The sequence below is a fragment of the Tympanuchus pallidicinctus genome, unplaced genomic scaffold (assembly GCF_026119805.1).
Source record: "Tympanuchus pallidicinctus isolate F22 unplaced genomic scaffold, pur_lepc_1.0 scaffold17, whole genome shotgun sequence".
NCBI classification, from domain to species: Eukaryota; Metazoa; Chordata; class Aves; order Galliformes; family Phasianidae; genus Tympanuchus; species Tympanuchus pallidicinctus.
Window position 1 is genome coordinate 7176241 of NW_026294690.1, and position 13784 is coordinate 7190024.

Sequence of the window (13784 nt, forward strand, 5' to 3'; positions counted from 1 at the left end):
ATGTTGAATGGCTGATAAAAACTAATTAAGACATGAAAGTATAGCAGTCTTTTATTACTAGGAGAATACAAGTTACACGGCGTAATAAAAACAAGGAACCTGCTGGAATTGAACTCATTCCCTTTACAAAGTAAAGCAGATAAGGTTCTGAGTGCAAATCAGCATTTCCTTTGGGTTTGGAAATTTGCAGATGTTCATTTAATTACAAGTACAGTTTAATACAGTAAGAATGTAAGTTTAAATTGACTTTTATTACATGAAGAAGTACAGACAGTTGGGGTACATGTATTCGTGTGTGTAGAGATAATCTCTATGTAAGCTATATTTGAGGAAAATTGTGCCTTTTTTTTTTTTTTTGAGGCTTCAGCATTATTTCATAATTTCATATGAGAAGATCTTTCTTGGTCAAAATACCAGTGTCTAGTTACCAAGTGTGTGGACTTTAAGATCTCAGGATTAATCAGCTCGATAAATTTGTGAATAGAGTGCTTCCGTGCGCTTTTTCTTATCAAAGCTGAAATACCATACAAAATTATGAAAGACTAAATTATCTTCTAGTCTGAAGTTACGTTTGTAATTAATACTAGAATCTTCACTTCATCGAGTCTTCAGAGTGATGAAGTGTGGTCTTTAGTCTCAAAAAAAAAAAAAAAGCTTGCTTTCAGGAGGTTTAAAAAAAAAAAAAAAAAAAAGCTTGGAATCTTATCTTCACACTTCAGCTGTTTCCAGGAAAGAAACTAGGCAAAACTGCATCCGTTTAGTCTTTTTAGAATAATTCTGATTTTCTTTTCACTAAGACTATAACACTCCTATACTTGAGAACCGACTTGAAATTGGCAAGGATGTGGCCTTGACGCAAGGTTTTCTTTGAAAATCTGTTCCAGCTGGATCAAGTTATCATTTGGAAAATCTGCACTTAGAGGCATATGGCCATTAGAAAACCTATCAGAAAAAAAACTATCTGTAAGTAAAATTACTGAAAATTCTTTACACTGTGATTTTTCAATACGTAACTGGACATGAACATAGTTGAGCAATTGCACCATTAGTCCGTCTTAGCTTGAATCAGCAGCAGGCATTGGAAATGAAATCTTCATTGGCAGATTGTCAGTGTGTCCATATGCCTACTAATCACAGGAGAGATTAAGAAGGTTTAAGAGGAGAGATTTCTTATCTTGTCTGTCTCTGTGTTTGAGTGAGAGCACTAGAAAATGAGTCAGCAGCAGTAGAAGTTTGTCAGTGGCTCAGGAAAGGCTGAAGACAAGGAGAACAGAGAATGATGAGATAGTTCCCAGCATCTCTTTAAACTGGATTGGAATGCTCTGGGATTTATAAATATGGCATGAGATACTCTAGGTGTGGCCAATGAGATGGTATACCCAGGAATAGGAAAAAATGGAGGTATATGTTGGCAGAGATAGGAATGAGATATTGTCAGTGGCCTGGGAACTACTGGTCATGAAGAGAATGTTTGGTAGCACGGGAGCTAGAGCTGGTATGTGAAGTGCCAGAGAAAGGTAGAGAATAGTATGAAAATGTTAGTACTGGAGTTTGGGGAGAACGCGTGAGCATACTGAGATCAGGATTTAGAGGGAGGGATGGAAAAGAAATATTAGTATGTCTAGACTGTAATCAAGTATGAAAGGAACAGAATTAAATAATGATTATGATTGAAGGCAGAAATGAGTACATTTAAGTATTGAAGTCTGCCAAGGAATCTGTGCCTGTATAACCTGAGATGTGACGCTGAATTTCTAAGTCTGAGATGAATGATTGCATGGTTCAATTCTGGTTAGCATAACATACCTGCTGCCATTGCTCTGTGAGGACTGCAAAGGTCTTGGCATTTATCAGCGTTCTAACCAAACAAAATCATATGGACTAAGTCATGCACTATCACATTGATAATAGTATAGTATTACTGAGATTGAAATAGATAGTTTCATTCTGACGCGTTCTGGTATTTATGAGTTTGGCTTTACATTCATAGCAGTGATTGAAGTTTCTAGCTTGATTTTTTTGTTGTTATAAAAGTATAGAATCGTAACAATGCTAACATCAGATTTGTTTAACTTCTCAGGTCAGTTGTTAGGAAAGGTGAAATATTTGCTACGGTATCCTCACTGTATCTGAATTTCAAACAAACTCCATCTGTTGAAGATATTCCCACCATCTTTCTTCATGAAATGCTTTTTTCCTTATCCCTTCCCAGTAATACTCTACTTACCTTAATATCTAGCTTAGAGCATCTTCATCACCCATTCTGCTTGCAGCAGGGAGGTGGGTAGATCTTAGTAGAAAACTGTTTGAATTTGATTTCTTCTTTTTTTTGAGTTCTTTTTAAGTTTATTTTTAGTCTATTGGCAGTTGAAATCCTGACCCAGTGGAAAGTCAGTAACAGCGCAATTAATCTTGAGAAAGAGTGATACCTTCTGTTTTCAGAGCTTAGTTTGAAAGTAAAGACAAGTCTCTGTGTCTCATGATTGAATGCTGGGCTAAGGAATTGAAATAGGTCCTGCAGACTGTGAAACTGACCTTTGTTTTGAGTGATAAATCCTATGGACTTTTTGTTGTGTTATAGAATCTGGTAGGAAGCTAGAAGGAAGGTACATCACTGCTGATTTTGCTGAAGTGGGCCACAGATTGCAAGCTGGACACGAGTTAACTTGAGAGAGGTGAGCTTTAGTGTAGACATGAGGAGAGAAGCAGATGGGGAGGGAACAGAGCAATACAGTTGGATTCACTTAGTGCTTCTACGTAGAGCAGAAGCACTTTAGCGTGGTGGCTGGTCCCAGGGCTGCTATCAGGACAAAGCGTTACCTAAAGACTTGTTCAGTAAGCATAGGAATATTTCCATATTTCTTTAGCTCATTTATGCGGTACATATGGTGTGCGACTCACCTACCTTAACTTCAGTCATAAAAATTAAAAATCTAATATAGAAAAGAGTGAAGGGAAAAGCTCCCAGTACTTACTGTAGAAACTGGAATTTAGAATGGGACGAGCTACCCTTCAGTGTTTTGTCTCAACATGTGGAGAATGTTTAGTTCTCTTCTGTATTGAGATGCTTAACTTTGAAAGGGCTAAGGTTAGGTGAGATGAATCCTACCAATAGAAAGTTTTAAGCGAACTCAAAAATAGTTATTCCAAATCTTCCTTCCTTTCAGTGTCTAAAGGGAGACTATAAGAAGGAAGGGGACAAATTCTTCAGAGGAGTCTGTTGTGATTAGACGCAAGGGTATATGGTTTCAAACTAAAAGAGGGCAGATTGAGATTGGATAGAAGGAAGATTTCTACAATAAGGCACTGACACAGGTTGCCTGGAAAGTTGGTGGATACACAGACCCTATAGACACTCAAGGTCAGGCTGGATGGTCTCTGAGCACCTGATGGAGCTGTAGGTGTCTCTGTTCATTGCAGTGAACTTGGACTAGGTGGCCTCTAAATGTTCATTTCAGCCTAAATGATTCTATGATTCTATACCTGTAGAGCATCCAGCAGTGGTGCTACAAGCTGTTGGAGTGGAAGGCAAGCTATTTTTGCACAGATGTGGTGCAAGTCTTGACAGCACTCGCATACAGGAAGGCTGGTGCCATCCAAGTAGGAGCATGATGCTGAAGTCAACGAGAGTGACCTGTGATGGTTTAAATGTGTGAACTGGATTAACAAATCACACACTTGAATTTAAGGATGTCGTATAGGGAACAAGAATAAGAGTCCTAATGATACTTGCAGGCTACTTTAGAGTATGTGTGTGTACGTGCAGAGATGCACATTTAAAGGCATGTGTGTGTATGCACACGCAGACTAACTCTCCTTAATTTTGTAAGGTGTTTGGCAAAGTGATGTTATAGGTAAAATTTGAAAATTACATGGAAGAAAGCAATGTGATACAAATTTTTAACTGAAAACAAGATGTTGCAAATGGGGCTGCATTATTGCAAGTGGAATTTTAAAAAATTATGCAAAGGCATTTCCAGGGATTGACCTAACTGTAGACAAATAGATGATATGGAATGGTGAAGAATGTTTCCCTTGGCACTGATATAGGAGAGAGGTGCCTGAAGTAACTGCTGTACTCAGGGCAGGTGCATCATGTTGTAAAAAGCCCTGAAGCAGCTCCAAGTTGCATCTGCAGCTGAACTGATACCTTAATGACTGGGAGTTATGGAATTAAAAGAATAGAAGAAAACTATATTAACCACATCTTTTCTTTCTGTTCTATTAGATATAATGTGATAGGAACAGATTTCATAGTTGATATATTTTGTTTGATCTACTGGCTTTACACAGCAAAACACAGTACCAGACAAATGTTTTACCTCTTCATCTGTGGTCTTCTTCCCTGACAATCTCAGATGGCAGAACTAAATATAGTGTTGACCTAGTAAATTTAGAAATGTATCTAATTACGCTGTCCTAACCACCATTCTGGTACATGCAAGATTTATGTACTTTATCATAACTAATCCATTTACAGTTTCATTGCTGTTTGTCCAGCTCTTTGTCAAGCTGAGCTCTTTGTTGCTTTTGTTGCTTAAAAAAAAACCTAGCTAACTCTCTAACATCAATCAACCTGAAAATCCTCCAGCCCTGAATGAATAAATGATGATAATTTAAGTTATTTACAATAATTATATATTCTAAGCTTTTAACTTATTTTTTCTTAACTTATAATTTGTGCTTTGATTGTGCATTGATGCATCGCTTACTGTGACTGATCATTACCTAGTGAGTTGTTAGAATTGAAGTTGATAGCCTTAGAGCAGTCTTTTTTTGATATGACGTTATTTGCAGGATTGGTATCTGTCTCATGCTACAAGAACTAGAAGTTGTCTAACATCAAGATAACAAGCTAAATAATTTCCAGTGTCTGAAGCTCAGCAGCAGCAATTTTAGTGATGGAATTTCATGGAAAGTATTGTGTAACTGAGGAAAAACAGTGAAATAGCATCTGTTGCTGCACTTTCTGAAAAGAAACTTGTATTCTCTCCACCTCCCTGCTCTAATTAATACAAAAAAACCCAAATTGTACTGCTGGTGTTGTTAGCCTGTCTAAAGACTCATGTGTTTCTGTTGGTAACAAGTGTTCCTTCAAGGTCAGCATCAGCCTCCGCTTCCTAACCAGTATCACTGATTATGGCAAGTGTATGCAGTAAAACAACAAGGGTGAGAGCTCTGTTTGCAGATTGGTGTGTTCGTCAGCACGACATATGCTGTCGTTTTTGAGCAAAGAAAATAATAGGGTTACTGATGAGCACCACCAAATGTTTTCTGACAACTTCTTTGCTTTCTCCACCAGAAGAAACTAGAAAAGAATCAGATTTCAGAACTCTGGTGGATGTAAGAAGGGTTTGCAGCGGAATTACCACCCACACCAAAACTATAGCATTGCAGGGTTTGGAAGGGTCCTCTGGAGGTCATTGAGTCCAACCCCCCCACTAAAGCAGGTTCTCTACAGCAAGTTGCAAAGGAAAGTGAGTTTTGAATATCTCTGGAGAAGGAGACTCCACTACCTCTGGGCAGCCTTTCCAGTGCAGTCACGCTGGTGCACGCTCGCAAAGAAGAGATTCTTTCTCACATTCTGATTGAACTTCCTGTGTTCCAGTTTGTTCCCATTGCCCCTTGTTCTGTCACTGGAAAAACTCTGGCCTCATCTTTTTGATAGCCACCCAATAGATATTTATTTGATAAGATCTCTTCTAATCTTCTGGCTGAAGAGTCCCAGGTCTCTCAGCCTTTCCTTGTAAGAGAAATGCTCTAGGCTCTGGAATCATTACCTTAGGTAATAGGTAATCATGATAATAAATCTTGTTGTTTTCCAAAACCTTTTTCAGAAGTTATCAAAGTACCTGCTCCTTCATTGGTTTCCTGGAAAGAAAGTCGATTTTCATTCTGAAATGAGCCCCAAATTTGGGACTTCACAGGAAGGTAACTGGGTAGTATTTAACAGTTTGGTAATCTATTACTGTGTGTTCCCACATGAACAGCATAATCTTCTAATGAAGGAGCCAGTGAAGAAAATTGCTCTGATGATTGAAATGCAAGTTCTGATTTCTCTCTGAGGACTGTACTCAACTGTTGAACTGTGTTTTAAATAATTATCTAGCTGCACTTTAGGAAGTATTTTTGGCAGGTTCGCACCTAAATTACTGTTAATTTTGATTGGAAATTTGATGTTCAAATCAATAAGATTATTAAAGATACACAAAGTATTTCACTTGGAATAAGGGTAACTATTAGTAGTTATCAATGTTTTCTATTATAGAGGATTGCTGTTTTGGTGGGTTTTTTTGCTTGTTTCTTTTGTAATGTAACAGAAGATTTCCTAGAAAATACGTAAGAATTATTTTCTTGAAGAGAATGAGATTACTTTATGAGATTACTTTTCATTTTACTGCCTTCTATCTTTATTTACAAAGTTTGTTTGCATTTGGTTGAGACAGAAACCCTGATTACAATATTGTACAAAGACTGGTAGACAGGTTTTGAGCTTACATAAATTCCTGTTTTTTCCTACATGCAGTTGTTTTTCAGCATGAACTTATGTTCTTAGAATGTTCTTGAGTTTATGCTTTTTGTTGTGTTTTTTCTTCCATTTTGTTATTTAATCAGAAAAGCTTTTTATTACTTTTCACCTCCAAAACATATCTTCAGTGCACTCTGAAGAATTATACAAGATTTCAGTGGAGGCTCAGGTTTAATGTTAGGAAGAATTTCTTCCTGGAAGGAGTGGTCAGGCATTGGATCAGGCTGTCCACGGAGGTGTTTGAGGAAGGGGTAGATGTGGTACTTGGGGACACGGTAAATAAGCAATATTGGTGGTAGGTGGACAGTTGTACTAGATGATCTTAAAGGTCTTTTCCAACCTTAATGATTCTATGATTTGTGTAGATGGTGAATATCAAACAGATGTGCTGCCATGAGGAAAAGATGAAAAAGTATATTGAGTTGAACCTTTTCTTTTTCATGTTGCAATTGATATATTTAGATGCTAAAATATAAGAGCCTCCTACAGATTTATGCACACATTTATTTATTTATTTATTTATTTATTTATTTTACTTTGCTCCACTTCTCAGAGCAGTGTCCCTGGTTTAAAGTATCCTGCCTGGAATTCTTGCAGGCTCTGGATTTTTCACTGTGCATCACAGTGTGGAGGTAGCAGCTCTAACTGGCAACATACTGAAGGACTGTTAAGATGTAGTTTAGTGAATTTGGAAGAATGTGCTGGTAGAAGGTGTTTGATGTGATTTAACAGATAGAAATCATGCTGTGCTCCTTGGGTACTTTTTTAGCTGTGAGGCAAGGACTGAACAAAGGAGCATCTACGATTGAGTGGGTTGATCTTTCATATCCTATTGCTTTGTGGTATTGTGTTTAAATATCATAATATAGCATTTTTTACTGTTTTGAAGTGGGTTTTTTATCTCAATGTTATGGAATATAAACTATGAATGCTATGGACTAAAATAGTATCAGTACCAAAGTGGTATTAGGAGTATGGTAGAGCAGTCTTCTGTTCTCCTTTGAAATTTGTGGCAGTTTGATTTGGAGAAGGAAGAAATTTCTAGCTGCATTTCTGGCTCTATGCATGGCAATTGTTTTATCTTAGAAAAAGAGAAAGGAATCAATCAAATAGAAATGTGTTTCTTCTAGTTTTGATAGCTGTAGAGAGAAAGGAATGTAACGTCAGGCAGCTTTTATGGATAAGTTTAGTGCTCAGGAGTTAAAACAGGTACCCTATCTATTTTCTATTTTCTTCATTTTTTGTAAAAATTGTAATTTTCCTCTTCTCTTTCTTTAAGCATTTTCACCTTTTTCCTCTCCACTCCATTTTATCCTGATTTCTGTTGGCTTCTGTTTTTTTTTTCCCTACTCATTCTGTCTCATTCACCTTTGTCAAGCAAACAATCCTGTTCAGAGATAGCCAGGGGGATTTTTTAATATTATTGAGGAAAAGCAATTTTTTTTCTCTCTATCTGCTCTACATTATTTGTGATACAAGTAGCACTAGAAACATCTAACTTTGACTTTGTAATTTGGTGAACATTTTCGTGTCTTTTTGGGAGTGCAGTTTTTCTTCCATTCTCTAGTTCATGCCCCATTCTTACGTGTGATGCATTTTGATATTTTAGTTAAGTGAGTTCATCTTCCTAAAATTTATGTATTTGGAAACTGTAAGAATCAGCCTTTTAACATGTGGTTCTTCAGATAAACTGTGCTGTACAGCATAAAAACTGCTCCTTAAGTATTATACGATGCCTTTGACTTGTATGTGCAGGGTAATCACAGCTTGGTGAGCATTTATTCCCTCTAGCACTGATTTTAGAGCATGTTTACTTTAATAAAAATATATAGGCATTTATATTAAGAATGTCATTATAAACTGTTAAAATCTCTAATTGTGCAAAATGTTGAGCTATCTTTGCTAAATAACTGTTCAATCATGAAAATACTTCAAAAGGTTATCATTGGCCCTAGAATAAGAATGTTTCAGTGTTATTTATACAGATTTTTATCACTCTCTCAGATTTCTCAGTCTCCTTCGTGGTGGTGCTGTGATATTTAAAGGAACCTTTGGAATTAAAGACTATTACAGAAAATATATACAGAAAATATTATAGAAAATGCAATACATGCTTGTTGTCTAACTTCAGTGTACCAGAATATAAGTTTTCTTGTTAGCTTTGTAAGGGTGAAGCTCATAGTGTGCATGTATGTTTATGTCTGTTTGTCCAAGGGGATGAGTCTGTAGAGTGAACATTTGTTTGCTCTGTTTCCTACAGAGACTGTTGTACTGAAAGAGTGCTGAGAGGTACATAACATTTTTTCAGAACAACAAATACAGCAACTGAAATTTAAATGAAAAATCAATAGAGTATCAGTTGTTACTTTCCATTTCTGTGCTGCTCTTCTTGCCAGCTCTTTTTGCTATCGCTTCTCTTTTTGCTATATGCTTCTCTAGCTGTTTCTTACATGTGGGTATGAATTATAGTTTATATTTATTTCACTGTGGCAAAAATGTAATTGAAACACATTGGGATCAATTCAAGTTATGTATGAAGCTGTGAATTATTTTTCCAGCCTACCAGGTAATGGTATTTCATTAAATACTATCATAATTTTTCTTCTGTTAAGTGTGTGTTTCAGCACAGAAAAAGAAACATCCCTTTTTCCCCTGTATTTATTTCCGTGTTAAGATTTTTTTTTTTGTCTTTATTTCACTTTTTAGATCTGTTGCGTTTAGAAAATACTCATCAGTGTTTTACATGTGCACAGAATAGTAATGCAGCTCTTGGTCTTCTATGAAGTGATGCATATCTCTGGAAATGCACTGGAGTATTTATTTTACATAAAATGCCTTCCTTGTAATTAAGAAATGAAGGCTAGATTTGTTAAATATTATCAGATCATTACCATGCTAAAGATGAGCTTCTGAGGTCAATGAAACGTGTAAGCCCAGTGCTCTGAGGCTTCCCTGTCAAATGATCTTTGACCCAAGCCATTCTATGATTCTGGAAAAAAAATAATAAAAAAATAATAATAAAAAAAAATTGGACTACTTTTGTTATTATAACTTATTTGTAATACTTAAAAAAAAAAAAAAGTGGGTCAAATTAATATTTGTCTATTTTCCAAGTCACAGGATGTGATTTTACTGTTAGTCATACGGCATAGAGCAACAATGCCATAGGAGCAGTTGGAGCACTTCCATAGAACTTGATGTTCTATTTGCAGAACTGTGTCATGGCTTCCCCTCACATACCCTGGTGTTGCACTGTTATGTGTTGTGTTCTGCCTGTGGGAAGGTGAGCCGATGCACTTCTCAGTTTGATTCTGGTTTGAATTTGCTGGCATTGAACTGCTTCATCTCTGTTCTGGATTAGGCTAAAAGAGTTTAGTAAGAAGCAACTGGGTTTACATGAGACAGGACTTTTTACAGTCAAATGAGGGCTATTCATTGTGGGCTTTGTCTTTTCTCTTGCTCTTCTATATCAACCTGGGCATCACTAGGGTTCAAATTTTCTGTCTTCTCTTGGGACATGTAACACTGCACTAAGGTAAAAGGTGTGAAAAACCCTCTGGGCAGAATACGGTTTGCAAGCTGTGAGATGAGACCCAGATGGGGAAGGCAAGGCTGTGACCTGTGCTGCATGCAAAATTAACCAAGAAGGCTCTGCTTTAAACATTCACTTTTTGTTGTAGAATTATTTATTGTGATTTGGCAATCAGAGATTTTTCTTACTTTATGTTATAGTTTAAATTGTATAGTAATTGATATGAATTCTGACTACTTTTTGGTTTATATCCAAAGACTTCAGAGAAGTGTGTGCATGAAACTGGAAGCAGAAGGGTGCACAGCTGTCCTTGAAGTGCCATGAACACCAGCAGTTATGAGCAGTCGAGCTCACTTGCCTTGTGATTAAAAATATGTATATATGAAAATAAATGTTCATTACTGGTATCTGATACATCAAAGAAAATAAAATGATTGGAATATTCTTTGACAGATCAATCTGATTAATTTTGGGTTGTACATGGATGAGTTTTTGGTTAACTGAAATAAAAGACAGATTTAAGATACTAGAAGGAACCCTGGGTAGAACATCCCAAAAAGGATATTATCTTTTTTCAGAAGAGAATGCCTGCAGTAAAACCCTGTATGAATTAGTTTTCAAGTAGCTATGTTCTAATACAAACCTTATTTTGTCCTTCAAAAGTACAGAACACAGTAGAGAGTTCTGAGTATCAAGAATAAAAAAACAACTAAATTACTGTCATTCAGTAAACATTACATCCATAATAGAAAATTCTTGTGATTATGCACCATGTTAAAGTAGTATGTGCAACATTTGAAATTTACTAAGTAGAAGAATTTGATCTGTTTTTCTATTCTTCCATACTTGTGTTATTTTAAAAAATATTTATTTCAGTTGCTTGTGATCAAGTACAGTATTAAGAAATACCTCCCACTTATTTAGATTGGAAAAAGGCTCCTATATGCAAAATGAAGTCCAAAGTGTTAAAGCACCTTTGTGTTTTTTTTTTTTTTTTTTTTAAAAAAAACTGATATTGGAATGAAAGCTGCAGGATGCTGAGCAGTTGTGGGAGGGAGGGGGAAATGGCCGAATAACATTTATTTTTTTTCTTTAATTCTTAGTAGCTGAGCTCTTTTGAGAATCTTTACCACCAAACATGGATGCTGAAGGTTTAGAAAACCTGGTCTCTGTTTTTAAGGTCTGGTTCATCGTTTTTTTTTTTTTATTATTGTTATTATTATTTATTCATTTTTCTGATTTTAATGAAGTCCTATAGCAGATATCATATGGAGATGGGGAGTTACACAGTTCTCAAAACCATTTTCTTGTCATACTGGAAGAAATGCTTCAGTTTAGGCATTTTATCAAGTATTCCAAACATACACTTTTTTTTTTTTTTTTCCTTTTCCAGCGTCTTGTTGAGGCTGCAGAAGATGCTTACCTGAAACATGAGTTTGATGCTGATTTGCAGGTAATTAATATTTGCTTTTTCAATATTTATCATGAGTATGCTGTAAAAGTTTATGCTGTATCTCATGTGAACTGAATTGCTGTAGAAAGACAAGTAAGTATGCGAGTAATAGAAGGATGCTGATTATAGAAAATGGAGCTAATGAAAGCTGGCTCAGTATTTTGATAGATTACAGATTCAGGGTGTGTGTTGGGAAACCTAGCAGATAGGTTTTACTCTGAGAGATTTCCTTTCTATTCTTTGTGTGCCTGCCTAGGTCAAGTTATTTAAACCCAGTAATTAGCAGCATGTTTCATCCTTGTAGCATACTGGCAAGGAACTGTTCAATAGGGAGCTGAAGTTGCAGATGAGGTGGGATCCTCTGGGATGGGATTAACATGACCTTGATTTATGCAATTGGTTTGTGGTTTGGATCTGTGTCTAAAACAGACAACTTTCTTTTTCCTACCTGGAAGCCTTCAGAGCCAGACCGCTGCCTCCAAATATTGCCTTTAGGATTAATATGGCAGGGAGAAGTGGTGGCAGCTCACAGTTGAAATTGTTAGAAAGAAAAGCTTTTGCTTAAATAAAACAGTTAAAATGAGATTATCTTAAAATAAAACAAACAAACAAACAAAAAAAACCCACACAAACAAACAAACAAAAAAAAAACCAAAAAAAACCAAACAACACATAATCTTACCTAACAATGTGAAGATTAATAGACAACGTTTCTCAAGAGTTATATGAGTAATGGTTTTCCTACCTTCCATGAATTCCTACATCCTCAGTGTCCTGAATATCATGTTGGGTGGAGTTTTGTTTACTTTGACATTAACTATCTCAATTCGATTTTAAAACTTCCTGCAAGTATTAGTCATGTGTCTATTGAAATCCTGAGCTTAAGCATTAAGAGAAGCAGATGTTGTTTTTTTTTTTTTTTGTAGGCTTTCCCATATATTTAGCTAATTAATACACAAAGTCTGTAAGTTCTGTTTTCAGAATTTACCATGGTTACATCTAATAATCGCAAAACATTTTAATGAAAATATGATACAAGTAATGGTTTTCTGTGCTGCAGAGAGGAAAAAAAAAAAAGTTAACTCTTACAAGCTAGGGATAAAAAATCAAGTGTAGCAGGCTGTGATGCTGGGACCTGTCATTGCATGTTGGAGTAAGGAGAAAATGAGGGCAATGAAAGTGGTTATTCATATTATTGTTGTGTTCAATGAATGCTGACTTCTGTACGCCAATGCTTTAGAGATGTATTACATTCAACCCTGTTAGAGGTGTGCTGTTTTTTTGAACTTTGTCTTGAAGAAATAGAAGCTATTGTCTGGATAAATGAGAAACAGGCTTTATAGAAGACTTTTTTTTTAGAGATCTCCAGTAAGTACTTCTTCACTACAAGATAGTTCTCACTTTGACAAAGTCCTTCATTTGCTGAGGCTCTGAAGATATTAACGCTTTGAGGAAGCCAGCTAAAAGCCATTTGTGTCAGCAGCATTAATGGGACAATCAAATCTTTGTGTAGAGCTCTGTTGTTTATTACTGTCATGGTCCATTAAAGCTAATCAATTGCTAATCTTGGTTTCAGCGACCCCTTTGCAACCTTTGTTGAGTGATTGTTGTTCTTTATCAAGAATCTCATAATACCATCTGCTCAGTATAAAACAATGGCCAGAATACTTCACTAGCCTACCTTCAAGTGGATGTGGATAGAGGGCTTAAGTAGTACACATTCTGTGTAATTCCACTATCAAAGAGGGACTTCTTAGTTTGTATTTAGTTTGTATTGCCTCAGCCAATGTGAAAAACAGGATTAAGTGTTTTGAATTAGTGATATATGATGCAGCTTCAGTGATGCAGTTGGTTCTGTGTGCTCAGATATTCTGAAAATTCAGGAAGCACAGAAAGGAAATGCTTTTGTGCCTTTTATTGGTCCAGCATCACCTCCTATGTCTTGAAGACAGTATAGTTAATATTGTGTCAGTACATAAAGAGATGAGAAATAAAATTATATTAATATTTTTATTGACTGTGAAAAAAATGCTAAAGAAAATAACAACTGGAAGACTTCATCTTTTAGATTGCTTGTGTTGTATTCAGCAAAGCTGAATACTTAGTCCCTTGTAGGTATTATTCTTAGGAAGATCATTGGTTTTGTCCTTAATTATTCTATAGGTATTCTGATTAATATGCTGTATAATTGTCCAAGCTTAGAGCTATTTGTTCCTTTCCTGAATCTATTGACGCAACAGCAACAAAACAAAAACAACCCTGTAGTTAAA

At 35.9% G+C, this 13784-nt stretch overlaps 1 protein-coding gene across 6 annotated transcripts in view; it reads left to right on the forward strand.

Annotated features, from left to right (window-relative positions):
• Nucleotides 1–13784, forward strand: part of CACNA2D3 (calcium voltage-gated channel auxiliary subunit alpha2delta 3) — a 466453-nt gene that overhangs the window by 181183 nt on the left and 271486 nt on the right. For all 6 annotated transcript variants that reach the window (XR_008205698.1, XR_008205697.1, XM_052678868.1 and 3 more), the window contains exon 4: nt 11455–11514. Coding sequence is in view for 4 of the 6 variants with exons in the window: in XM_052678868.1 (XP_052534828.1) it covers nt 11455–11514 (60 nt within the window). In the remaining 2 variants the exon portion in view is untranslated. The remainder of the gene's footprint in view (nt 1–11454; nt 11515–13784) is intronic.